This window comes from Caretta caretta, chromosome 9 (genome assembly GCF_965140235.1).
Source record: "Caretta caretta isolate rCarCar2 chromosome 9, rCarCar1.hap1, whole genome shotgun sequence".
In the NCBI taxonomy this organism is placed as follows: Eukaryota; Metazoa; Chordata; order Testudines; family Cheloniidae; genus Caretta; species Caretta caretta.
In genome coordinates this window covers 89,605,222-89,632,786 of record NC_134214.1, presented here as the reverse complement: position 1 = coordinate 89,632,786, position 27,565 = coordinate 89,605,222, and the positions used below count along the sequence as shown (strand labels likewise).

Below are 27,565 nucleotides of genomic sequence, written 5' to 3'. Positions count from 1 at the left end.
TCTGACCTACCGGAAGTGATCATGGTGCCGGCTGCTCGCGCCGGGTGACGGGACGGTTCGTTATCCCCTCGCGCTCCGGAGCGTGGGATACGTCGTACGCCAGGAGGCGTGGCTACAGCACGACTCCGCGTGGCGGGAGCAGGGGGAGGGGTTGGGCTGGTTCCCTGTAGGGTCCCGTGCCTGGGTAACGCCCGCCCACCTCAGCCCTGGGATAGGGTTGGTTTGATCCTTGTCGGCTCCCGTACCTCTGCCCTGTCGAGAGAAGTACGTACGGGCCCGCGTGGTGCCTGGGCCACTCCCGCTTGTCCAGCTCGGGGATGGGGCGGCTGGGGCCCGGCTTCTCCCTCCCTCCCTCGCTCGCTCGCTCGCTCAGGCCCCCTGGTGCTGCTCCCTGGGACTGCTCCCTCCCCCTTAGCCGCTGCCCTCCCTGCGGGCGCGGACAGAGCCGGCCTGGGGGGAGGGGGCCGCTTCCCGCCCTGCGGCCGGGCCGCTCCGGGCCTGCCTCCTCTGGGCTGTGTGCGCGGGGGGGGTGCCTGTAGTCTCACGGCCCTGCCTCCCTCGGTGATCCGGGGGCAGCTGGGTGGAATCCCCTCTCGGCCGCCGGGCGTCTGTGCCCTGGCTCTAAGCCGTTCCAGCGGACGAGTCTGGCTGCGTAGGGCGTGTCCTGCTGCGCGCTGAGACCGCCGACGTTAAGGCTAGAAGGGACCATCTAGTCTGGCCTCTGTCCTGCCCAGTGCAGGCCCAGAACCTGGCCCCTGCACACACCTTCAGCTGCTTTGTGTCCCTCGGGCTGCAGATTGTGTTGTCTTCCTGCCTGCCCCTCTTGTGGTTTCGCAGAAATGACTGGCCCGGGCCCTGAACGGTTGTGGGGCAGACACCCAGGTATGCTTGGCTGCTCCCCCATGCAGTGCGTGTACTGCAAAAACTCACAGTCAGGATAACGTAGCTGCATTGTCACCCTGGCCTTATGCCTATGCAGGCATACTGTAAGCTACCTACTTTACAGCGGGGGAAGTATTCTGGAACTCTTGCACTTTTCTAGTGCCTTCCATGTGAGGATGCTCTCCCAATATTAACTTGGCGTCACCAGCCCTTGGAGAAGCAGGTACGTGTTTGACAAACGGGGGGACTGAAACAGCTGAAGTGCAGCGACTTGCCCAAAGCTGTGGTAGTGCTAGAAAGATTCCAGATTTTAGAAATCCTGGTTCTTTAACCACTAGGTACCACTCACTCACACAATGGCAAAGAGTAATATGCAAACAAGAACTGAATTAGAAAGTTGGGCTAGACTTATTTAAATGATGGTATCTTTGATCTTGCTCTCCAATTTCAGACTTTAGTCAATGGTTGGCTTAGAGTGGAAAAGGAGGATTTCCCCCCCACAGCTAATTCTGCAAACATCAGGTGGGTTATTTTTGAGAAAATTATAACTCTTGTGAAAATTTGCATTAGATCAAAATTTAGCAAACTTTAATCAAAATAAGTTTTTGGCTTTTTTATAGTTTAAGAGTCAGAACCATTGGCATCAGGATGGAGATAATTAGATCGCTTTCTTAACAGCCTTTTGTGGTACTGGTGTGTTTTCATCAGAAGAAAAAATAATCCACCGAGTGCACTGTTGTGAGTCACTGAGGACTGAGGTATATTTGTGAAAGTAACAAAACAAGCTGTCAGACCCTGTTGCTGCAGACAGTGTCAAAAGACAACTCACAGGAGCTCACGCCTGCTTTTTTTGGGCAGAAGAGGTCCTCAAAGAGAGACTGTTGGCAGCTATGTTATGATAGAAAAAGTTTATGCTAACTTGTCTTGACAGAAAGTATGGTTCACAGAGACAGAAGTAATTTTACTGAGTTTTGCTGGAAAAACTTTGTTTGGTCTGAATAGTAGAAAAAGAACTTCTGAGTCCTAAAACCTAATTGCAATGATGGATGGAAAAATAACTCAGGAGTGTTTTCTCTAGATTCAAGATGTTTTGAACTTGCTTTTGAGTGGATGCATAATAGAATAAGTGTGTAATTTCATGGTTACTAATACAGATGCTCCCCGGGTTATGCAAGACCTGACTTGCGCAAATTCGACCTTATGCAAAAAGTTCCATAAGGCATAAATAAAATTTTTGAGTTGCAAAAATATTGCGTAGTGTATGGAAATGCAAAGTACTGTACAGACGCTCCCTGGGTTACGCAAGACCCAATTTACGCAAATCTGCACTTATGGAAAAAGTTCCTTAAGCTAGAAATAGGAGGTTGTTTTTTGTTTTTTGTTTTTTTTTGCGTAATGGGTATACGTTTCTGACTCAGGCAAAATTCAAGTTACGCAAGGCGTTCCAGAACGGAACAATTGTGTAAGTTGGGGAGCGTCTGTAGTGCGGTGTGCAGAGGAATACAGCAGTAGCATCTCCCACAAGGGAAGGCTTTGTGCTCTCACAGCCTCTCAGTCTTGTGTTCTTTCAGTGATACTGTATTTCTGTTGATTCACCCTATTATTTCATTCAAATCATGCCTGGAAAGCAACCAAGTGATAGCAAGAGTGCAAGACCAGTTCGTAAGCGAAAGAAGATTGATTTAGAGCAGAAAATGAAAATAGTGAAAAAGTATGAAGGCGGACAAAGCCTGTCATCAATTGCTCGTGAACTCAATTTGGCTACCTCAACAGTGAAAAGTATTTTGAATGATAGTGCACGCATAAAAGAGCATATGAAAGGGTCTGCTCTTTTAAAATCAACAGTCATAACGAAGCAACGTTCTGGTGCTATCTATGAAATGGAAAAGTTATTAACAATGTGGATGGAAGATCAGATTCAAAAACGTGTGCCGCTTAGTCTAATGATTATTCAAGCGAAGGCTAAAAGTATTTTTGAAGACGTAAAGGTAAAATACAGTGATCCTAACGCAAAGTTTGTGGCTAGTCATGGGTGGTTTAATAGATTTAAACAACGTGCAAATTTTCACAATGTAAAAGTGAGTAGTGAGATTGCTAGTGCGGATACAAAAGCAGCTGAAAAGTATCCCGAAGTGTTACGAAAACTTATAGAAGAATATGGTTATACAGCCCAGCAAATCTTTAACGTCGACGAAACTGGATTGTTTTGGAAAAAAATGCCAGACAGAGCAAACATTTCAAAAGAGGAAAAGATGATGCCAGGGTTTAAGGCTTCGAAGGATAGGCTAACACTTTTGCTTGGGGGTAATGCAGCTGGAGATTGCAAATTGAAACCGTTGCTTGTTTATCATTCAGAAAATCCCTGTGCATTTAAAGGCATTAGCAAGGCTACCCTTCCAGTTCATTTCCGTTCAAATCAAAAGGCTTGGATCACAATGGCACTTTTCAAAGATTGGTTTATAAATTTGTTTATCCCCGAAGTGGAAAAATTCTGCAGAGAAAACAACATCCCATTCAAGATTATGCTTATCGTTGATAATGCTCCTGGACATCCCGCAAATTTAGACGACTTTCACCCTAATGTAAAAGTCGTGTTTCTGCCTCCTAACACGACGTCACTCCTACAGCCCATGGATAAGGGGGTCATTGCTAATTTTAAAGCCTATTATCTACGAAGAACATTTGCACAGGCAGTAGAAGCAACTGGCAGAGAGACTGGCAAGACTTTACGCGATTTTTGGAAATCGTATAACATTTACCAAGCCATCATAAACATTGCTAAGGCCTGGGCAGAGGTTACCCAAGTTTGTTTGAATGCCGTATGGAAGAAAGCGTGCCCACAGTTCGTACGCAGCTTTAAAGGTTTTGAAAAAGACGAAACATATGAGGAGGTGGCAGATGAAATTGTGAAGCTTGCCGAGCAGCTTGAGCTGGAGGTTGATGTTGGTGATGTGGATGAGCTTATCGAATCCCATGGAGCTGAATTATCAAATGAGGATCTCATGGAATTAGAAGCAGCAAAAGTAAAAGAGCAGACTGAAGCTGAGGATGAAGTTGAAGAAGTAGAAGAGCCACGACACTTCAGTACCAAGCAGATGGCACTTGCATTTCGTGAGATTGACTCTGCAATGGCAAGATTTGAGAAGATGGACCCCAATTCCTCACGATTCTTGAAAGTTAACAGAGGCATTGACGAAACGCTGGCCTGTTATAGACAGATGTATGAAGAGAAGAAAAAGGCCACTATCCAGTCATCTCTCTATAAATTTGTAAGGAAGGTTGAGAGATCTGCAACGTCCACATCTCCACAGCCTTCCACCTCCAAAACCCCCTCTGACGACTCTGATGATATAATGCCTTTTTCCTCATTTACAAATTAAGCCCATTGTCATCCACCACCAAAATGCAGCCTTCAGTGTGCCAGGATAACAATAGGATTAAGGTACATGCAATATTTTTTGTTGTAATTGTTTGGTTTTTTTATGCTGGCACAATATATGTTTCCGTCTTATGTAAAATTGCGGTTATGCAAGGCTCTCCGAAACGGAATGATTGCTTAGGTCGAGGAGCGTCTGTAGTGTAATAAGAAAGATAAAATATAACAGTGTTGCTTTTATTATCACTTAATTTTTTAGCCTAGTTAGTTTAGCTAGTCTTTATCAGTTTGTTTTTCACTGTCCACTTGCTCACTTCTCCTTAAATTATTCAAGGATTTTAAATGCTGTATATTTAGAACCTGATGCTGAAAGGTGATTTCACTGGAAGTTGAGCATGCAAAGCAGCTTGCATGAGGTCCTCTGCATAGAAATGTTGCTACTAATAAAGGTATTATGCAACCTAAGAAACAGGCTTCTGTGTAAGTCTTGGTGAGATTAAGAATGATGGACAGTTGTATTACAAAACTTCGGTTTAAATGCTTTGAGGTTTATTCAAAGAGGCTCTATGCAAACAAATTCAGATCATGCAAAAATTCAAGTAGCCTTGAAGTCTTTGTTTGCAGATATGCCTCCAAAGACAGTTGTGTGTGGAAGAGAACCTGGGGGAATTGGAAAATAGATAGTGATGTCCTGCCGTGGGACCCAGTGAGACCGAAAGAGTTCAAGAAGGGAGATGCTAGCTTCCCATTGAAAAAAATCTCTATGTGAACCCTGGGGCCAAATTATGCCCTCAGTTATACTGGTGTAAAACCACTGACTTATTTGGCTACGTTGAAATTACTCCAGGTTTACTCCAGTGTTACTGAAGGCAGCATTTGGCCTTATATTCTTAATACTATCTGTATATTGTGTGAATATAGTAGTTTCTTAACTGTAGTCCTCTAAAAAGGGTTACCGTGTCTAGCCAGCCTATGATTACTAAGGTGTAGCTGTATTACAGAAAATTAATGTCTTCCAAAGAGCTCAAGAAAATCCTCTTGGAATAGTTTGTCATTGTGACAAATTTTCCCTCTTGTTCATAGTCCAGTGAAGGAATAACAAGACTATTTGTGCTAAAGATAAAATGAGGCACCTGATTATTTTTTTAAATGAAATGAAAGATAATTGCTTTTAAAATTACTTATACACTTGAGTATTTATATAATGTTGGAGTTCTTTCATCTCTTTGTATTTTGTATATTAATCATTTTCCTTGTGTATATTTATTTTACTGCTTGAATAAATGTTGCTATTTATGCAGGTACCATTTTACCCTGTGTACCACAGCTATAATTTCATTAAGCATTAGGCCCTAGTTAAATGTACAGTATCAAGGTTGGCCAGTTCACTTTGCCTGGGAAAAGAACCTCACGGTTTCCATACACTCTGGGTTCAATCCTGTTCTCACAGAAGTATATGGCAAAATTGCCATTGGCTTCAACAAGAGCAGGATTGGAGCCTATATGTCCTTTTTCCTTTTCTGTTAGCTATATAAAGAACCAAAGCACTTATGTCTAGTCAGACTAGAAAAAGATTGATGGATACTTTCTCTAATCTATTTTAACTATCTAATCTATGGCTTTTACTGTGCTAATCACCATGGTGGTGATTGTACATCCATTATCACAACCATCAGCAGACAAAATATAATTTGGTCCTAATCAGCGATATAAAACATAACTGTCTTCACCAGAACCCATTCCCCTTTCCGGCAGCTGGGATCTTCATGCGAAGCCACTGTTGTTCCGTTCCCCCTCCACCTTCAGGGATGTCTCTTTCCCTGTCCTCACCTGTGGCACCAGGATCTCCTCCGGTGACAGACTCCCTGACCAGCACCAGGGTTTAGTCTTCAAGAGTCGGACCTTTTTCCACCCTGCAAAAGATGGGGCCTTGTTTGGGATTTAGAGGGTGGGGAAGGATAGATTTTGTTCCAGTTAATTTTAAGATTTTGTTTGTTTAAAAATATTCTGTGTTGAATAATATTAATAATTACTTCCGGTTTCTTTTTGAAGGACTATTTTTTTGAAAGAGTGGAATAACACCCAGGAAAGCAGTGTTAAGGCTACAAGTAACAAACAAGCAATGCTTCTGAAAGCATAATAAAAGCTCTGTTGTGCAATAGCAAAGGCCCTACCAAATTCATGGTTCATTTTGGTCAATTTTGTGGTCATAGGATTTTTAAAACTGTAAATTTAATGATTTGGGCTATTTAAATCTGAAATTTCACAGTATTGTAATTGTAGGGGCCCTGACCCAAAAAGGAGTTTTGGGGGGGTTGTGTACTGCTATCCTTACTTCTGTTCTGCTGCTGGTGGCAGCTGCCTTCAGAGCTGGAGAGCGGCGACTGCTGGCTGGGAGCCCAGCTCTGAAGGCAGAGCCACCACCCCCAGCAGCAATGCAGAAGTAAGGATGTCATGGTATGGTATTGCCACCCTCACTTCTCTGCTGCTGCTGGTGGGGCGCCGCCTTCAGAGCAGGGCACCTGGACCACAGCCGCTGCTCTCTGGCCATCCAGATCTGAAGGCAGTGCAGAAGTAAGAGTGGTAATACCATGACCCCCCCTAAAATAACCTTGTGACCTCCCCAATAAATCCCTTTTGGGTCAGGACCCCCAATTTGAGAAACACTGGTCTCCCCTGTGAAATCTGCATAGTATAGCGTAAAAGCCCACCAAAAAAAAAAAAAAAACCAGATTTGACAGGAGGAGACCAGATTTCAAGGTCTGTGACGCATTTTTCATGGCTGGGAATTTGGTAGGGCCCTAGCAATAGTTAATAACATTTTGATAGTGGTACTAAAGAAAACATTTCAATCCATGTATCAAAGTGATTAATCTGTAGTCAGATGTTAAAAGGTTACAAGGAAAAATAATCAATGTGGACCTATTACAGTGCAATAGGTTTGTGATCAATTTAAAATATATTTAAACTACCTGCTAATTTTAAGAAATTACTTAAAAATGTAAAATAGAAGACTTTCTGTATGAGAGCTTCAGGTCTCAGTTTGTCTAGTGTAGTTTACAGCAAAATCTCACCCCTAGCATCAGAGGAACATAAGAATTGCTATACTTGATCAGACCCATGGTCCTTTTAATCCAGTATCCAGTTTTTGATAGTGGCTATTACCAAATGCTTCAGAGGAAGGTGTATGAAATATTTTAGAAGAATTATGGAATAACCTTCTCACAGAGAAAGTTTCTTCCTAATACCTCTCATGTAGCGGTTGGCTTATGCCCTGAAGCATGATGATTTATATCTTTTCCAAACTTTAGGGTTTTTTAGAATCTGTACTATTTTACCTCTGGGTGTTCTCATTATATCTATATAAATGTCTATCCTTTTGGCTTCAATGATATATTGTGGCAATGAGTTGCACAGGATAATTGTATGTCTAATTTTTTTTTATCAGTGTTAAGTGCTGACTCTGGAGTTCACGGAATGTCTCTGTTCTTTTATTATGAGAAAGATCAAGCTCTTTGATTCACCCTATCATCTCTAGATTATTATTTAGTATACCTTTGCCCGTCCCCTCTAATTTGTCTCCTCTCTAAAGTAAACAGCCTTAATCTTTTCAAGTGGGGTGTGTGTGTGTGTGTGTGTTTGGGGGGGGTTGTATAACAAATACTGGAGCTGCAGAGAGAGTCTTATTTGAAAAATAATCACTATATGCTATTTTAAGGCACAGTATTACTCTGAAAAATGACTATGTAAAAATAGAACCTCTATTGAGTCAGATGCTCACTGTGTGAGTTGCAGGTTGTATCCTGTTGACTTCAGGGACAAAAATAACATTGTTGCTTACAGCTTGTAGGGAATGGGTTGGATTCTATTCCTTCTTGTGCATCATCTATATAATCGTTTACTAAATTCCAATCAGTTAGACTTGTGCAGCCACATTGAGAACAATACTTTAGCACTTCAAAAATATAGACAAAATGGAAGGAGTTCAGAGGGGAATCAATAAAAGTAACCAGGAGCTAGAAGGACTGATTTATGAGGGAAAATTAAAGGTTTAAGCCTCCCAGAATCAGGCCCTAACACCGTGAAATACAACTTAGGCTATGTCTACACTAGAGACCTTAGAGCTTCTCCCGCTGACATTGCGTTGTGTGCACTACCGCTTATGCTGGTCAAATTATGTCTCTAAGGGTGTGTGTTTTCACACCCCTGAGCGTTATAAGTGGTAGTGTAGACATGGCCTAAGGAGGGTAAGTGACAACTGAGAAGGTGGGATGTAACCATTCATTTTCTACAATATTTGAAGATTATGAACACTAAGGAGGGAGAGGAATTACTGAGGGTGATGTCCTCTGACAACTAGGAGTGATTGGGATGAAATTAAGAAAGGGAAAATTTAGGCTGAATATTAGGAAAAATGTCCAGGTGATAAGAGGCTTCAGAACAGACTGTTAATGGAAGAAGTGGAAACCCTAGCACTTAAGTTATTTAAACTGAAGAAAACAATATAAATGTACCTTGGGAATAATCCCATATTGGCAGGGACAAGGACTAGATCAAATAGGTCTTTCCCATTTTAATGTGATTGCATGGACTATGCAGTTTAGTGGCAAATTTAAATCCTTTAATTATTGCACTTATTGGCAAGTAGAAAGTACAACAAAACTTTTCACTTTGGCCTCTCTTGGCTTTGTCATGCAAATAAAAACCGTACTAACAGGCTTTTCGGGTAAGGAGATGTGATGGATAAATGCAGATGGTTTGCACCAGGAGGCTCCATACTATCTTGCTTTAGTAACAGAGGTACTTCTCTGATGGATTATATCTACTAAAGGGACAAACCCATCCTAAATGCTCAAATACTGAGAGACAATCTACACTCATTCCTATATTTGCTTTCTACAACCAACTCTCTGTATAACTTTTCATGAGTGATGTACCCGAGTATTTGTATTCTAATATCTAAACCAAGGATCGGCAATCTTTGGCACGCGGCCCGTCAGGGAAATCCGCTGACGGGCTGGGACGATTTGTTTACCTGCAGCGTCCACAGGTTCGGCCGTTTGCAGCTCCCACTGACTGCGGTTCACCGCTCCAGGCCAATGGGGGCTGCGGGAAGCGGTAGCCAGCACGTCCCTCGGCCTGTGCCGCTTCCCGCAGCCCCCATTGGCCTGGAATGGCGAACCATGGCCAGTGGGAGCTGCAAACGGCTAAACCTGCGGACGCTGCAGGTAAACAAACTGTCCTGGCCCGTCAGCGGATTTCCCTGATGGGCCATATGCCAAAGGTTGCCGATCCCTGATTTAAACTGTCATTAAATTTAATCTAAATTTGGGTTATTACAGATTATGTATTATATGTTTCTTATGAGGTTTTTAAACAAACTTTGTATTTGTGGATAATCTAAGCACTATAACCGGATGTACAGACACACTTTTCTCAATCTGTATAAATGTAACATTAGCTTTAATAAAATTTTTCTCACCCTGGTCTAATACTTTGTCAGCTATGGCTTTCATGACCTTGAATTTGCTCTGCTAAAATTCTGTATGTATTTTGTTGTTTTTATAAACCGGATCAGTGATTCACAATATAAGGAAGGATTTTACAGTTTGGGAGATGAATTAACCCATTGTGGTAAATTTACAGAAAGGGAAACCTCACTGGTACACATGCTCTAGAGTCACACACAAAATAGCATTCATTGTCAAAATACACATTGATAAGTGTTTGTAGAAGGAGAATAGTGTAGTTTGGTATTTGACATAAGGATATGGACTTTGGTTTACATCGTGAGACTTGTAGTAGTAACCTTCAGTTATAACTGGTCCCACATCTGTTGTCATAATGCATTTAAAGTATATAAACCTACAGAATCAAAATGAGTCACTTCCTTAACATTCTCTCTCAATCTTGCTATTGCTGTTGATTTTTGTTTGCACATTTTCACTTCCTGATCACTCCTTTGTCAAATCTTGAATGAATTCCCATTACACACATGCAAACACAATCTCTTCATTTGCAGATTTGGTTAATGAAATATTTTAAACTAGTTCTGTCTTTTTTTCATTTTCTCATGGAATATCCAAATTTTAAATAGGATGTTTCCTATTCCCATATTTCATGCAAGTGGCTATGGTAATTATAACTCATCTCTTGGTGTCTTGTTTGGTTCCATTATATGTACAAAAGTTCTTAAAATCTTGTGGACCCCCTTGGTTTTAATTTAGATTTATGATTAAAGTAGCTGGTAGATGCTAACAGATGAGAGATAAATGTCCAGCTTCTGACGTCTGATTACATCACTTAGTTACCATATGTCCATTATTGCTGCAAGTTTTCTTATTTATGCTGGTGTTAATGAATTTACCCCTCCCATAGCTCTTTTCCCCATGTGGTATTCATTCTTCTGCCCTTCATATCCACTTCCAGCTTTTAATTGTTTGTGCGAAGCCTGTTCAGATATTTCCCACCAGAATAGATGACATATGTGTTTCCTTTACAGCAGTATGCAGGGAGTGTACTGTATTTCCATAGGATTCCATCTTCTACCCTGGTAATTTAAAACAGCATAATTCCATGCCGGCTCTATTTAACAATCCGTATCTTTCAATTGCTGACACTTTTCTGGAATCTCATTCTCTTTTTTGTTTTTTTTCTGTGATGACAACACAATACTTCTATGTCCCCCATCACTATACTATCTGAGCACCTCACAAAAAGTAATGAATTTACCTTTGCAGCAGCCATGAGGTATGGAAGTATTATCCCTGCTTGAAGGGATGAATTGTGAAATCCTCAGTGGACCTGACGTTGATGACAAAACTCACATTGACTTCAATGGAGCCAGGATTTCATCCAAAGAGATTAAGGCCCAGATTAATGGAAGTTAAGAACCTAAATAACTTTTGAGGATCTGGGACTAAGTGATTTGGCTATGATCACCTATTAAATCAGGAGAGCCAGGAAATGAACTGAGATTTCCTTCATGCCTGGGTGGTACCAACTACAAGTCCACCCTCCCAAGTCTCCTCTTATAGCTGTGATTATGTTGCAGCCCTTGTTGCAGCTCCAACGTAATGGTTGTAATTTACTTTTTATAAGACCAGAGTTGGTCTTCTCCAATAAAATTTTTCTCAAAACCAATCTGCATGACATTTCTCACCTGTGGTCTTATTAGTATTTGTGTTTTAAATTTTCCCAATTTGAAGTGAATCAGACTGTTTTAGAGGAATGGAAGTGAGAAGAGGTTTTTCACTTTTTGAAAATAATTCAAACTTGTTATTGTATTTTGGAATGTCATTGCTCAAGAACAGTTTATCTGAGAAACTGTTAGGTCATTTCATCTGTTTTCAGTGAAAACTAGTTCCTATTGAGTTAATTTTGAAGGGTGTTCCCAGGCAGTGGAGTCAGAAAACTGAGACCTTGTCTATACTGCAAAGTTTTGTCTGCAAAAGCTGCCTTTTGCTGACAAAACAGGAAGTGTACACACTACAAAGCTACTTTTGGTGGCAAAACAACACCACCTCAATGAGAGGCATAATTTTAAAGCTTTTTGCGGCAAAGTTAAAGCGACAAAGCATCAGTGTAGACATTGCTGTTTGTTTTGTTGACGTAACTGGCATCTACCACTATCCCACAATGCCTGCTGTAACCGCTCTGCTCACTGTTTTGGTCTCTGTTGCCCTGCAAGCATGCGCCCCTCCCCTTTCAAAGCTCTGGGAACTGGGAAGTATGACAGATTAGTGTGCTGCTCTGCTTCTGGAACAAAGAGTAAAGTATTAATCTGGAATGCTCCTGTTCTGCCATCCCCGAGGAACATAGCTGCTTGCTGTGGGGAGTGCAGGGCTGGGAGGGGGACAACAGCTGTGCTGCTTTGACGTTCCTCAGCACAGAGTGCTCACAGAGTTGCTTGGGATGCTGCTTAGGCTGGGAGAACTCGAGGGAATCACAGAACCATAGGCAGAGTGGGCTGCTTTGGGAGAGACTGCTGTGCTAAGCAGAACTGGGGAGGGCGAGGCTGATGTGTGGGGGTGTCCCCATTCCTCAGGATAGGTTGGTCATTTCTCTGTCTCCTTTCTCTCCCCCCCCCCAGTTGAAAAAGCAGCTGACAATCTACTAGGATATCTCTGGAACAATGGGATTGAGAAACCTGCATCATGTGATGCTGTACCTGCCCCATAAGGTATTTCAAACCCTTCCCAAAGCACCCTTTGCATCCAGTTGCATGGTAGGGTAGCTACTCTCAGCCTTCATCCAAGAGCTGCTAGTTGTGGATGCACTCTGCCAACACAAGGAACTAGTGTGGACATGCAACAGTGGTTTTAATTAAAGCGGCATCGCTTTTGCTGACAAAACTTTGTAGTGTAGACAAGGCCTGAGTTACAATTCATTCAGCTTCATCTGCATCAACCCATGGGAATGGGGAGGTGTGATTAGCTTTCACAGGGACATTCCAAAGCCACAGGTGTCTTTGAATCTGCTGTGGATCTCAGTACAAGCATGGAGGGCTAGGGCTCTTTGTGTTATGGTATAGTGATACTACCAATTTCCTCTCCATATTAGTATGATTTACTGTATTCTCAAAGTTTTGAGGGGGGCATGGAATAATGCTCACTAGAGGCCCTGGCCCCTGCATATCCCCTGCACAACAGTGTGGAGCACAGAGAGGTGTCATGGCCTCCTTTCCTCTTCAACTTCCCCCACAACCTATCCTTCTGCGAGGTGAGCTTGCTAGAGGACAGCACTGGGGCCTTTGAGTTATTAACCACACACTTTTCAACCTCCATAGGTTGTGGGCTTTCTTGGCGCACTTCCATCTCTCACAATCGGTCTGCACTGCTGACCTAACCACCTCAACCTTAGTTCAAGCAGTTCAGTTAGTAAATCCTTAGCAAGACTTTTAAGGATGTTGCACAGCCAGGCAGCCTGAAGGTGAGCAGAACCATAGGCTATGATTTCACAAAGGCTGCATGGGGGGGCAGCAGGCGTGCAAGGGTTCAGCGGTGCATGGGGCTGCAGGCCTGCGTATGGGTTAATGAGGAGGGTCGGGAAACAAGACCAGGATGGGGATGTGGGGGAGGCACGTGTAACTGAGGGCAGGGTGCTGTGTTGTGGCTCGGGTAGGGTGGGTCGGGCTTAGGGTGATGAGATGTCCTGATTTTATAGGGACAGTCCCAATTTTTAGGTCTTTTTCTTATATAAGCTCATGTTACCACCCACCCCTTGTTCTGGTTTCTCAGATTTGCTGTCTGGGCCCCCTAGCTGGGCTCTGTGCTTGAGCGAAGGCAAGGAGGGCTTGTGGGGGGGAGGGGCGGGACACTTCACTCCGTCAAAGCCGCAAGGTGGAATGGGCGGGCAGAGCCGCGCAAACCGTCCGCCGCCAGTCTTTGCACGCATGCGCAAGGAGGCGGTGCCGCGCGTTGGCCGCCGGGAGTTGTAGTGCCCTCGGCTGGCAGTCGAGCTTCCGTTGTTATGGTGAGGTGCGACATGCCGTAAAGCGGGCCCGCTTCCGGCTGGGGCTGACGGGAGAGCCGGGGCCTCGTGTGAAGCATCTAGGACTCGGAGCCTGTGGATGCTAGTTCCACCGCCAGCTCCTCCGTCCGCCCGGCCCCCCAGGGACCCGCCCGCCTCATCTGGCCGGCACCCAGCGTCCCCAAGATGTTCAAAAAGTAAGTGGGGGGCCCGCTGCCGCCGCAGCGGGATGTAATGGGCGCCCCTCGTGGAGCCGGGCCCCGCCCTCCTCGGCGGAGCTGGGGTCCCGTGCTGGCGGGTGGGGCCCCGCTGATCCCCTCCGTGGGCGTAGCGGCGCCCCCTGCTGCTGGTCGTTGGCACCGTCTCCCGGCAGCACAGAGGGGCAGGGGCTCTGAACGTGAACGTTCCCTGCGGCCAGGCTTGGGTTCACCCCCCTGGGGGCGGGGTGGGCACTTTCCTCTCCCCCCCGGCCGCCCCATCGCCCTCGCAGCCACCGCGCACCCCGGTGGGGCTGAGAGAGCCTGGGGGTAGCCAACGGTGACACGAAGGGCATCAGTCGTAGAGATCCCGTGCTGTGAGGTGGAGCCGTATATAGGAATGCCGGGTGGGTACCTCGGTGTTACCATCGCTCAGATCCTGGGCCTGGCTGGTCTTTGTTCGTTGGGTGCGTTTTAAGTAACGCAGGGGAAAAATGCCCACTGATATTTCACCATTTCATTCAATGCTGTAGGCTTGATGCTCTGTTTATAATGCTGTCTTTCTGATCTTCTCTAGTGGTCTCTAATCACAAAATGAATGTTATTAAACAATTAGCCTGTCAAGATTTTTAATAGGTTCACATTATACCTAAAGATAATACTTAAGTCGAGGTAATCCTGAAGCCAGTCATTAATGCAGGGGACTGGACTTCACTAGATGCCTCTTGAGGTCTCTGAAAGTGTAAATAAATGTTCAATAACTGATACAAATAAGAGGTGTCTCAAACACTGATATAACGCAGTTCTTAACACTCTTCTCCCTTAACCTTTCTTTCGGATATTAGGCCTGTCCCTAAGTGTAAGAGCTCTTTCCTAGGTTTTTGTACTGCTATCTAGTGGATTTCAGAGAATACATTCAAGTGGCAGATTCAGTTTGTAACTTCATATCTAAATAGTTTGGTGATAAAGTAGATCTGTGGCATTGTTAAAGCATGTAATATCTGGGATAACCTACATAATTCATTTTTTTAATTGTTCCCTTCACATGTATCCTGGTTCTAAGTAAATATATTAAATAGGCTGTATAAATAGGTTTTAGAATTATTAAAATATATTTTTTTATGTACTGAAATAACAATCAGCTTGGTAACATACATCTACCAAAGGAATGAGAGAACATGCTTTTGTCGTGTACACACTCAAAGCTAAGATAAACCCAGAAACACATAACAACTTGTATTAATGGAACCAAATGGGACAAATTTAGGCTCCGATTATGCAAGTTGTTCAGTGGAAGCAGAATCAAGCCCTAAAACTAGAAGTTAATGAAAACACTCCCATTAATTTTGATGGAGCAGGATCCAGCCTTTAGGGAAGACCCCTCTGTCTGGGGAGAGTATTGTTGACTTCAGTGGGACTGACCCAAACTGGGAGAATATTGAGCTTTACTTGCTGTGAAAGCAAGTATTCGGCATCTAAATGCCATTTAATTGTTACTGAAAAGTTGTAAATTGTGTTGTATTACAATTATCTGATTATGTATTTCCTTTAACAAATGAGTTGCATATTGCCTAGATTAAAGTTACAAAATGTTTTTGTGAGCAGTACATGTGGGCATTAAATTGTAACCTTTTGTGCAAGATGTACAACTTCAGTACTGCCAGACATTTGATAGCTAAATTACATGTACTTTTTTAAACTTAAAATAGTGATCATACTGGCATATTGCAGACAGTGAAGTCTGTTTTGTGACTTGGCAGGTTTGATGAAAAGGAGAACGTATCCAACTGCATCCAGCTGAAGACATCAGTTATTAAAGGCATTAAGAACCAACTGATAGATCAGTTTCCTGGTATTGAACCATGGCTAAACCAAATTATGCCAAAGAAAGATCCTGTCAAAATAGTAAGATGGTAAGTTTCCCTTCTTGTAACCTCTGCTCCCAAATTGCCTTGATGTTTACTTATTACATACTTTTCTGTGTCTGAGCAAAATTAAGTCTTTTTTGAGAAATATTTTTTCTCTTGAGTATCATAGATGAGAGTGCATGTAGGAGCTTATAAATTATGACTAGTTCAAAAGAATCCATGTTCACTATGCTTTTGGAAAGCTATGTAAGAACTCATTCGAATAACTGAACCATCACCTGGTGCATGGCTGGTGTTACTGGGAATTTTTATCCCTCAGAATATATCTTTTTCAACACACACAGACAAAATAAAATGAATAAAATATAAATCTTCTTCAAATCTTATTTGCTTATGGTTAAGTAAGTGGGGTTGAGAAGAGTGTATTATGAGGAGGTGGAAACCTGAAGAGCATTTTTTCACCATATCTGGCCTTCCAAGTCTGACTTGACTAATTCAGTTTTTTTTATAGACAGTGCACTTGTACTGAACTTCACTGTCAAATGTTAAATTAAAAAAAAAAGCAGACCCATAGTGACTGAAGAGCTGTGCCTCTTTTTTGTATTGCTGCTAAGGGGGGAAATGTTGAGGAACTAGGTATATGAGCTTAGTAGGGAAACTTGTGACTAAAATGTTACTGCTTGAATGCCCCATTTCTGCATCAAACAAATGGTGAGATGCAGGAGAAACTGAGTAGTATGATGCAGTAACCCAAAAAAATAATTGGCTCTTAGAATAACTCTTTTATCTTGCAGTCATGAACATATAGAAATCCTCACAGTAAATGGAGAGTTACTGTTCTTCAGGCAAAGAGAAGGGACATTTTACCCAACGCTAAGGTTACTTCACAAATGTAAGTCTCTTGGGAGCTGGGCATAATAAGGGATGAGTGGAATTCAAATAGGTTTCTGTAATTACTGTATCAAACAAAACTTACCACTTGCATATCTCTGTCATAGATAAAACAAAATAGATCCAATCAGTAAGCTGCAGGTGGAAGAAAGCTAAGTCACTTAGTTCTTTTTGCTGCCAATGTGGGATTGTGCCCTACAGCATTTTTTGTGATACTTTGTGAAATCTTGTTCTTAAATGTGCGAAGCTTCCCCCAGTTCCTCTGGGAGACTTTTCCCTGACATTCAGTCTAAATTGTTGTTTTATCCTATTTCCTCATGTTATATCCCCCGGTTCCACCCACTATTTCTTTTGGTTCTATTTTTTTTTTTTTAAATAATTGTATGTGGTTATCATGTAAATGTCCTTGTAATATGTATTTTGCTCCTCAACCCCACCCCCTCCTGCTCTAAAACATATATTTGATAAAATCTATCCCTCTGGATTTTGTTTTGTTTCTCTTCTCTGAATTCTTCCTGTTTGTTTACATTATTCTGGTACCAAAGGATAACGTTTGTAAAAGCTCCTAAATCCCACTGAAAATTAATGGGACTTGGGCTTCTGAGTGCCATAGGTGTTTTTGAAAATATTACCTGACGTCCAGAACTAATATCAGTATTGTAAATGTAGTTTTGCAGAGCTTCTCTCTCTCTCTCTCCCTGACACTTGTATGTTCTGATCCCTTTCTCTTTTCTGTGTGTCTGTAATCCTCACTACTTCTGCCCCATCACATCTAGACTGAAAGCTTTCTGGCGAAGGGCTGCATCTTTACTTGTTTTGGGGCATACAGATTTGGAGATTTGGATACTTTAAAACAATAACATTGTCATTGTGAGAACGCTTACTGAAATTGTTGCTAGATGCGTGGGAGATTTAGGTTCAACTATCTTAGTCGTCGTCTTTGGATCAGTAGTGGATGAACACTGTGGAGACAGTGCTCATATCCTTTGGAGAGGGTGTTGCCAAACAGCATGACCTCCAGATAACTGACGGAGTGATGATAAATCTCCCAAAAAATCTACTACCATAATAAACTAAATTTGTGATACCTGTAACTTGTTTTGTCCTTTTTAACCTGATTTAGAACATGCGGGTGTATTACTGAGTCCACCCAATGGCATGGATTACTGATGTCTGTCGTCATCCCTCCTACAGTGGGGTAAATCATAATTCTTCATTTCTCCCCCTCCGCCACCCCAGATCCATTTATTTTACCACATCAGCAGGTTGATAAAGGAGCCATTAAATTTGTACTCAGTGGAGCGAATATAATGTGTCCTGGCCTGACCTCTCCTGGAGCAAAACTTTACCCTGCTGCTGTTGATACAGTTGTTGTATCCTTCTTGGTCAGTTATATTCATGTGTGCTACAAGATGAGTGTCTATCACTGTATTTTACAAGTTAGTCATAGTCTGTCCTGAATTATCCTAGCTTTTCCAGGGTCCTAACTCTAATAGCCTGATAAGGGACAGAGGCATTCAGATCCTTCTGCAGAATGAAGATTGTTCCATAGTTCTTACTTATGTTGGTATTGGTGCATAGTCACTAATGATTACAGTTTTGTCTGTAGTTCTTATTTAAGGGCTCATTGAGGGTCAGGATGGTGTTTCGTTAATCTAAACATAATTATTTTATTGCATAACTATCATTAAATCATTCAAACTAGTATAAAAGGAGACTGGAGAGGAGAGATGTAATTCACCACACAAAAGTAAATAAAAATAAATCTGAGAGCTTTGCTCAACTGTATATTGATGAAATATTGGTCCTACTGATGTCAGAGGGACCCTTGCAATTGATCGGAGGCAAGATTTTACTCTATGCCTGTGATGGACTCCATTGAGTGTGAAGGGGGCAAGCATTCCAATCTCTGGTCTCGCCTCTCCACTGACTGAGACTGGAACAATCGGCAGATCCAAGCTGGGTGATCTAAAATGCTTCTACTGTGCTGCTACTGTTAGCATGTGTCATTGTTAGCCTGAGGGCTTGTCTACACTGGCACTTTACAGCGCTGCAACTTTCTCACTCGGGTGCGAAAAAACACACTCCTGAACGCTGCAAGTTTCAGGGCTATAAAGTGTCTGTGTAGTCAGCGCTGGGAGCCGTTCCCCTCGTGGAGGTGGGTTTTTTTCTCCCAGTGCTATGCTGCGACTACACAAGTCACGTTAAAATGCTGCTGCGGCAGTGCTTTAATGTTGCTAGTGAAGACGTGCCCTTAGTAATGAAAGAGCATACATCTGACTTCTCTGGTGGTTTTTGATGTACCCAGGACTGTGAGTCACTTTGTTACCCCCTGCCTCCAGCGAGGGGGGAGTCTGGTAGCTGGGTGGCAACTCCCTGACACTGTGAGCCCTTCACCTGCTCATGCCCTCTCCTCTGGGCTTATGTCAGCCCTTCCTTTGCCTGCAGGCTAACAATAGGTGCACCCCAGCTCATGAATCCCTTTGAAACATCCCCTTGTGATACCCAGCCCCTGACACTGGCTATTCACACAATTTTCAGATCCTGTGCAGCATTCCCTAGTTTACTAGTTTTACTCATGTAAAGTACACAGCACCTGTGAGCGCTTAGAAACAAAAGTAGGTTTATTTTCCTAAGAAAGAATAATGATTTAACTAGAAAGAGTGTGTGGAAACAAGTGCTTACGATATAAATTGAAAATCTCTATTTATACTGACAATAGTTACCTTTCCTATTCAATAAAATAGATTCCTGCACCTCCAAGTTCAGTCTGTTGCAGAGCAGGGTGATGGCTCCTCAATAATCAGAATCCAAATTTTTTGTGAAAGCACCCCAGTCAGTGAATGGATTGGAAGCAGTGTGTCCGTCTCAACACAGTTATACTGAAAACAGGTTTTGGTTTCTAGTCACAGCCAGGGTGAAGCTCTTTCTGTTGTAATGTTCTTTTTTCACCTTTAAGTGGTTTTGACTGTGTCTCTTTATCTCTGATGGTTTCCTATTCAAAGTCTCAGTAATGCACAGGGCTAAACAATTGAGCCTTGAAAATTGCATCACTGGCCAAACAGGGCAGGATGACAACCCCACCCTTGCCCAGTGGGACATTACCGAGACATCCTAGTGACTTCAAGACCTTTTTTACTTCAAGTCCATAAAGCATACTTTCAATATAGATACATTATGCCTTAAATATTACCTGTACGTACATCTCACAATGATTATTAATATTCACAAGTTACGAGCTTTCTGTAGATACCTTACATGTTACTATTTATGGATAATACCCTGCAAAATGTGTTCAGTGTAATGAGTTTGTCAGGTCTGAGGTGGGAACTTATTTGTGAAGTTCAGAATACGCTTTGGCTCAGAGTTTGTGTCACAACTTTATTGTTTCAGTTGTGTCATTGGTTACGTTCCTCAGGATTTTGGCTTCCGAGTAGTTGAAAACAGCATCCCTGATGTACAACTTTAATCAGTGTATCATTCTTTTAAGTAGAGCAGGGCCATCACCTTTCCCTATTAGGCACAAAGGAAGCAGTTAAACTAACAGCAATACAGTACTGACTTTGCATGGCTTTTTCTATTTCACAGCTGTTTAAAGGCCATACAAACTGGCTGTGTTTCTTCCCACATTGACTCAGCAGTTTAACGCACTATATTTTTTCTGCTTAACAAATCTAGAGCACTAGTTTGTTAATATTCTGCACAGTGTTTGTTCAGTGAGACATTGTACAAGAATACAGTGCTTTAGTGCTTACAATTATCTCTAAAAACTAAGCTCTTGAGAGTAGTAAAAGGGTAACAGTTATCCTAGTGACTATGATACTTCTGAAAAGGTGTTTCCTAATGTTCTGCTGCTTTTATTTTTTTCTGCAATATGCTTTTTTAAAAAACAAACAAACCCGTATTCCTTAGCTCTACGTTGTAGGCAATAATGGCAGAAGGAAAACAACATGCACTGTGTGTCGGAGTCATGAAGATGTCAGCTGAGGACATGTGAGTCTCATTTTTAAAACTGATTATACAGTATAACCTACCCCTTGTGATAATTCTTAATTACATTTAGAAGACAGTGACCTAAGTCAGAGTGTCTCAGAGTGGCTGTACTGCTGTTCCTTCCAAGTGCAGAACTCATTCAGGCGTGTTTCCTGCTGAATCATTCTAAGAAGCACAGAAAAATCTATTTAGGTCTTTTCTCCTTTCCCCCCTGCAGAACTACAAACCATTATTTTATTTTTTTGCATGAGAGAAAGGGAAGAGGGATCATGTTCTGAAATATGGACAGTGTCAGCTTGTTACTTTTGTTTGAGGCCTTTATGAACATAAAACAGCAAACAAAAATTATCTGTATATAAAATACTTGCTAACTGATGGGACTCAGTGTCCGGAGAGAGTTGTAGTTTGAGGTTTAGGAGGCTTGGGTCCATCACAGTGATGCAGTGAACTTTTCATGTTTGCCAGGACAGTAGAGATTAGAAGTCTTACTGGCAGTCTTTATTTCTGCCACTTGCCCTTTTTCTTCATGTTGTTCTCTTGTCCTAACCCTAGTCCATCTCCCATGCATAGAATTCGTGCTTGCTGAGGTTAGATAGCTTGGCTAAGTTTCTTCTGGAACTTAGAGGCCCATTCATGGGAGAGAAGCGAAATGAAAAACTACTAGAGGAGGCAGTAGAGAAGAGAATGGTTTGGGGGAGGGATAGCTCAGTGGTTTGAGCTTTGGCTTGCTAAATCCAGGGTTGTGAGTTCAATCCTTGAGGGGGCCATTTAGGGATCTTGGGCAAAAATTGGGGATTGGTCCTACTTTGAGCAGGGGGTTGGACTAGATGACCTCCTGAGGTCCTTTCCAACCCTGATATTCTATTAACAGAAAGGGATGTTTCTTTAGCTGCAAAAGAAAGGAGGTGGAAACCTTTATCTCCTAACTCTTATTAATGTAAGTTGTTGTTTTTTTTTTTTTTTCCCAAAAGCACCTAACTGGCTTAGGCAGTGTCTACACTTAAAATGCTACAGCTGCACTGCTGTAGCACTTCAGTGTAGACACTCTCACTACAGCATGGAGGGGTTCTCCCATTGCTGTAGGTAATCCAACTCAGTCAGAGGCAGTAGCTAGGTCAATGGAAGAACTCTTTAGTTGACCAGGTGCTGGCTACACTGGAGGGTTAGGTTGGCATAGCTATGTCTTTTGGGGTGTGGATTTTTCACACTCCATAGAGATGTAGCTATGATGACGTAAGTTTTTTCAGTGTAGAAGCCTGAGGGTTGGTCTAAGTATCTAAGGCACTGTCCACACTTAAGTGCTACAGTGGCACAGTTGTAGTGCTGCAGCTAAGAATTCTTCCATCGACGTAGTGATATCTATACTGTGCATTAAGTGGGCTTAACTGTGTCTCTCAGGGTTTGAAATTTTTCACACCCCTGAGAGACGTAGCTAGGTCAACCTAAGTTTGAGGTGTAGACCATGCCTAAGTGACTTTTGAAAATGTTATGTAGGTTCCTAAAATCAGTGAGAGGCTTTTGAAATTTCTGCACCTTGAGGCTCTTTATATGGCAGTGTAAACATGTGAAACATCAAATAAGCAGAAACTCTCCCTGAGAAGTAGATAAATATTATTATTGTAGCACTATCCACATTTTACAGATGAGGGCATAGAGGGAAGTGTGGATACATGTACTCTTGTCTCAGGTCTGCAATAACTTGCCCAAGGTCATTGTAGATGTGGGCTAGAACATAGGTATCCAAATGTCCAGTCTTGCCGTCTAACCACTGAATATCTTGACTCTGAAAGAGAGGCAAACAGAAGGGAAGAAAGAAAAGGGAATAGAGAGGAGAAAACAAATGACAAAGGAAAATGAGTATAGAGAGAACCCATACAGTGCCTAGGTTACTACAATATATAGTTTCGTAATCTTCTGCTTTTTAATGTACTTTGTGAGCTCACCTAACACTTTGATTGAAGCTGCAGAAAATAATGACAGAAGGTTGATAAAGTAACAAGTCAAATTGCTGCTTACAATTGGGCTAGTCATTAGATTAATGGGGCAGTTGTTGTTTTTAAATAAATAAATATATCCAGATGTATATAACATTTCTTCCAGTTCTTAAACCTAGAATGATTGCAGTTCTTTTCCTGCAATTAAATTCCACATGGTGTTTGTATTAAGGGGATACACACAAAAAGCATAATTTAGAAACAAAAGGCTATGAGAAGAAGAATATCACTTCTAAAGCACTTTGCAGTTTTCAGAGCACTTCAGTTACTTTTTGCAATTCTCAACTCTCATGAAGGAAGTAGGTATTCTCATTTTATAGATGGGGAAACTGAGCCACTAAGTGACTTGCCTGCAACCGGAGCTGGTGGCAGAGTTGGAATTAGAACTCTCAAATTCTGGATTCCAGCAATGTGTTCAGTCTCTGACACCTTACCAGGATGTATGCCAGGGGATTGGTTATAATTTTTGTAATGGAACTTTGAAGACAGTGAAGTTTTCTCAAGTAATAGAAGGGTTGGTTGAATAACTGAGGGTTCTGTCAAAAGGGTGCAATTACAAATTGGTAGGATGACAACTGGGAGATTCCTGCTGCTTGAATGACTTTTGTCATCTTAGCAGGCATCAGGAAATGATTTGAATTGAAGGATTCCAATGTATAGAAACAGCCTGTGTTGTTAATTACCATAAATGAGTGGAAGGGAAGCACAAATGTGGCTTGGAGTTAAAATATGCCTAAAACACATCTAGCAGTGGCCTGGTGGTGGTAGTACATTGCACTGTCATGAAGATGGCTGAGGTTCAGTTCTGTGTGATGTCCCTAGCACTCTGAGATGAAAGGGCCTGGATCAGTACATGATCATGTTGAGCAGGGGCCCTAAATTAAGAAATAAATAAGTAAATATAGGCCATTAAAAATGGAGTGTTACATCAGTAGAGAACTACTATCCAGAGGGAGAGGGCTGATCATAGGTCATTAGTACCTCTTGCTGCTTCATTGATGAGACTATAAGAACATTAGCTTTGGAGGAGACTGCACAGCCTACCAGCAGGAGAAAAAATTACAATGCCATTGAAGTTTGCATGAGTACAGCCCTGCGCGGATACACAAATGTGTATCCGCATCCAATCTACTATCCGCAAAAATTATCTGTGGATATCGGCAGGTTTGCAGGGCTCTACACTGAGGGCCAGGCTGAGGCTCTGAGGCATCCTCCCTGTGGGAGCCTGGTCAGGGAGAGCCGTGGGGAGCCCGGGTGGAGTCCCGGACCCTCCACCTACCCTCATCTGGGTGTGGAGCCTGGGGTCGGGGACACAGCCAGGGGCTGCTCTCCTCTTCCCCCCCGCGCCCGCACTAGGGGCAGGTGGAGGGTCCACCGCGGCTCCCCACAGCTGCCCATCTGGCTTTTACAGTGGCTGGGCTGTGGATCCAAGTGCTCCCTTCCCCGGCCGGAGTTGGGTCGGGGGGAGCTGTGACGGACCCTCAACCTGCACTGGGCAGGGGACCAGAGCAGTCCCCCAGCTCAGTGTCCCTGCCCCTCAGCGCAGGGCAGGTGGAGGGACCCAAGCTCCCTACAGCTGCCAGCAAAGCTCTCTTGGACCCAGCTCCAGCTGGGGGGTCGGCTTAGCACCGCAGCTTGGCCACAATAAGAGCTGGGTGGGCAGCTGTGCGGAGCTGCGGCAGACCCTCCACCTGCCCTGGGCAGGGGACCTGAGCCCTGCACCCCTACCCAGTATCCCTGCCTCCCAGCCCCCCCACCCAGGGCAGATGTAGAGACCCAGGCTCCCCACAGCTGCCAGTGCAGCTCTCCCAGCTTTGGCTGAGGTGGTGGGTGGGGGGGCGGAAGGGGGCTGCTCGGAGCTGCAGCCTGGCCATGGTAAGAGCCAGGTGGCCAGCTGTGGCAGACCCTCCACCTGCCCTGTGCATGGGACCCAAGCAACCTTCCACCCAGGGCAGGTGAAGGATCCATGCCATGGTTCCTCACAGCTGCCTGCCTGGCTCTTACCGTCAGAGCCCTGCTTGGATACAAAATTTGTATCCGCAGCCACAGTGCTATCCTCAGATATAAAGTGGATACCTGTGGATTTGCAGGGCTCTATGCATGAGAAAGGAGAATCAGCAGGCAGATAGATGATGTATTTGGTTGAGTGAGTGGAAGTCCACCCGATGACAAATGTTATAATTTCATTTCAGTGTGACTGTTTTTATTGGTGTTTCTTAGCACTGGACAGTCTTTTTCTGGTAGATGGTGTTTGTTTTCTAGTTTCATACTGCTTTGTCAGATATTTCTGGTTGTGGTGTGAGGTGCAGCTGAGCAGTAAAGTTTGATTCCTACTTCAGGGATTATTTTTTTATTATGTACTTTAAACAGCATCTTTACAAAATAACAAAGTTCAAATTAAAAACTAAGGTATAAAGTCACAGTCAGCTTACATAAAGAGGCTTTTCTACAGCTTTCCATGTATTTTAGAGTTTGTAGTCATGTTAGTTAACTTACGTTAATGTAGATGAGCCCAAAAGGTTAGTTGGGTTGAATTGGAAATATATGGTAATGAACCATTATACCTTTTTACATTTAATTTTTCCTTTCACAGTGAGAAAGTCAACAAAGGGATTGGCATTGAAAATATCCATTATTTAAATGATGGCCTCTGGCATATGAAGACATATAAGTGAAGCAAAAGAAATGGTGTGACCCCCCAAAGGAATGCACTTAGAGTAAATGGACTGCTTTGTAATTCCTTTTGTTTTTAATGTGACTGAATGTACAAATTTATTTTGTTCAGTGGCTACGCGAAATAAATCAAGTGAATGCTAAAGTCCTGTTAGCGGCAATAGTTTTCTAGGCTCTATTACAGTTCTTAGGCTTTTATCCTAAATCCATGTTGTCAGAATGCTTGAAGATATATCTGATGAAAAGGTCATATGTGAACAGTGAGTAGAACACTTCCTGCGAAGAAGAGAGAAAGCTAACAGTTTAAAATGTTGTGCTCTCTCCTAGCACAGTAATTTAAATTGGATTTAGGATATATTTAATGCTGTTGTATATAAAATTCCTAAAATGTGTTAATGGATTTGCTTTTGATAACAGGAAGTCAAGAAGGATGTTAGTTTCTGACTTTTCAACACACAAACTGGATGTTTCTATGTTCCATATGCTTTGTGTCAAATTCTAATTTAACTTATTGTCCAACAGTAGTGGTCTGAATGTTTTACTCAGCTGAGTGGCCACTTTTTAAGATGCAATTAGTTTTATGGACTATAATATAAACATTGGATTGTGAGACAGATGACATGACCAGGATACGCTATTCAAATGATCAGTTACCACACCATATTTGAGATCAGTTTTTCCCTGCATTGAAAATCTATAACAACAGTGGGGAAACTTTAAATGGCCACCGTGGTAATTGCTAACAGGTTCTGTAACCAGAAGTTAGTATTTCTGGGCCACATTTTAAAAGAAATATCAACTAGGCCTCCATTTGTGCACCCTATCACCTGCACATGTGCTGTTACTACTTATAAATGGGGACTGCATGCATAGACTCCTCAGCATTAAAGTGATTGTGCCTGCAGAAAGAATGTTGTCGTGCGGAAAGATCTGGAATGACCAGAGTAATAACTCTACCTGACTCATTGTTGGAAAGATTTATTAATATTGTAAATCTTTTTATTTGTATTTGCAGTTTTTAATTTTGTATCAAATGGCTTCTGTCTCATTCTGTGTGTTTTGTTTCAACATTTTTGGATACTCTAATTCAAGAACCGTTGACTTAGAGAAATACTCTTCCCTTATCCTAAAGTTTTATTACAACTATGGGATATGAAATGTGTTTTATCTAACAATAGGTAGTGCTAGCTTGAAGATTTCTCCTCTTCACCTAACACTAAGTTAAAAGGTGTCAGTTTTGAAAGTGACAGAATTCTAATGCTCCACCTACTTATTCTAGTAACCAAGGAATGAAAACTAACTTAACCAGTTTGGTAGCTACTATGCTATCATTGTTGAACAAAGAAAGCTATACAGTGCTCACACTTTATTCTAAAACAGTTACATGTCAGTTTTTACACCTGGTAATAAAACTTCTCTGAACTCACTGTTAACCAGATGTGGGATTATATTACATGCTTTTATTTGTACTACTCAAGTAAATTCAGAATTTTTTCCTTTTATTTTACGAAGCATCTGCCACAATACAGTAAGCTAGGCCTGTCCTGGGAGGGGTTGCACAGGAAATTGATTCTACTTTCCCTTTAACTTTCTTGTTGATGTTAAATGATGAAATACTGTCAACTAAACTTCCCTTGGGTAACAAGGAAAGCTGGTAACAAGAAATGGAAGTGAACGGGTTCCAGTTCACAGAATAGGGGAAGGGAGTAACTTTTCTCTAACAACTTCTAGCTAAGATCTGCATAGTTTTAAAGTTGCTTTCATATAAAGAAAATAGCTCTAACACTGCCTACCTTGTCATTTCTTGGAAAGGAATAGTAACATCAGGGCAGATCCTGATATGGACACACTTATCATTTTAACCTGCTGTAACTATAGATGGGTAAGTTTACATTGATTTAAGAATGTCCAGTCACAGAGCAAGTTAATGAAAATTACATTTTTTAGTTGAACTGCTGCAGCTTTGAGTGTAGGCCAGGCCTCAGCCAATGCTGCAGTTTTAGCCTATCTGCATCAACAAAGAAAGTGTGAAGAAAATGCCTATTGACCCTCCCCCTGCCAAAAAGACTGTTGGAAACTCAGTAACCTGCTAAAATTGCCCATTCCCTTCTGCTGGGGAAAGAGTGCAGTAAAAATCATAGCCCTTTCCACAAAGAAAATGTTGGAAATGTGGAGGTAGACAAGAGGATCTATAATTGAAAACAGTCTAGTATCAACATT

General features: G+C 42.4%; 3 protein-coding genes across 3 annotated transcripts in view; 2 read left to right on the top strand and 1 right to left on the bottom strand.

The window, feature by feature from the left end:
• Window positions 1–134, bottom strand: part of CUL4B (cullin 4B) — a 31,770-nt gene extending 31,636 nt beyond the window's left edge. Inside the window, exon 1 of the mRNA XM_048864138.2 lies at window positions 11–134. Within this exon, the coding sequence (XP_048720095.1) occupies window positions 11–23 (13 nt within the window). The 5' untranslated portion in view covers window positions 24–134. The remainder of the gene's footprint in view (window positions 1–10) is intronic.
• MCTS1 (MCTS1 re-initiation and release factor) lies at window positions 7–26,778 on the top strand. Its single transcript, XM_048864144.2, is given in 7 exon segments — window positions 7–264; window positions 1,334–1,404; window positions 15,687–15,839; window positions 16,589–16,686; window positions 17,925–18,058; window positions 20,611–20,678; window positions 25,266–26,778. Coding segments are annotated over 7 exon segments (849 nt in total). The 5' UTR covers window positions 7–21; the 3' UTR covers window positions 25,348–26,778.
• On the top strand, window positions 1,046–4,727 carry LOC125642561 (tigger transposable element-derived protein 1). Its single transcript, XM_048864139.2, has 3 exons — window positions 1,046–1,105; window positions 1,334–1,404; window positions 1,503–4,727. Exon 3 carries the CDS (start codon window positions 2,499–2,501, stop codon window positions 4,260–4,262), a length of 1,764 nt encoding a protein of 587 aa, XP_048720096.1. The 5' UTR covers window positions 1,046–1,105; window positions 1,334–1,404; window positions 1,503–2,498; the 3' UTR covers window positions 4,263–4,727.
• Window positions 26,779–27,565: the final 787 nt, after the last annotated feature.

Bases quoted from the DNA above. Each gene is read 5' to 3' on its own strand.
- LOC125642561 (XM_048864139.2), top strand. From the start codon at position 2,499: ATGCCTGGAAAGCAACCAAGTGATAGCAAGAGTGCAAGACCAGTTCGT.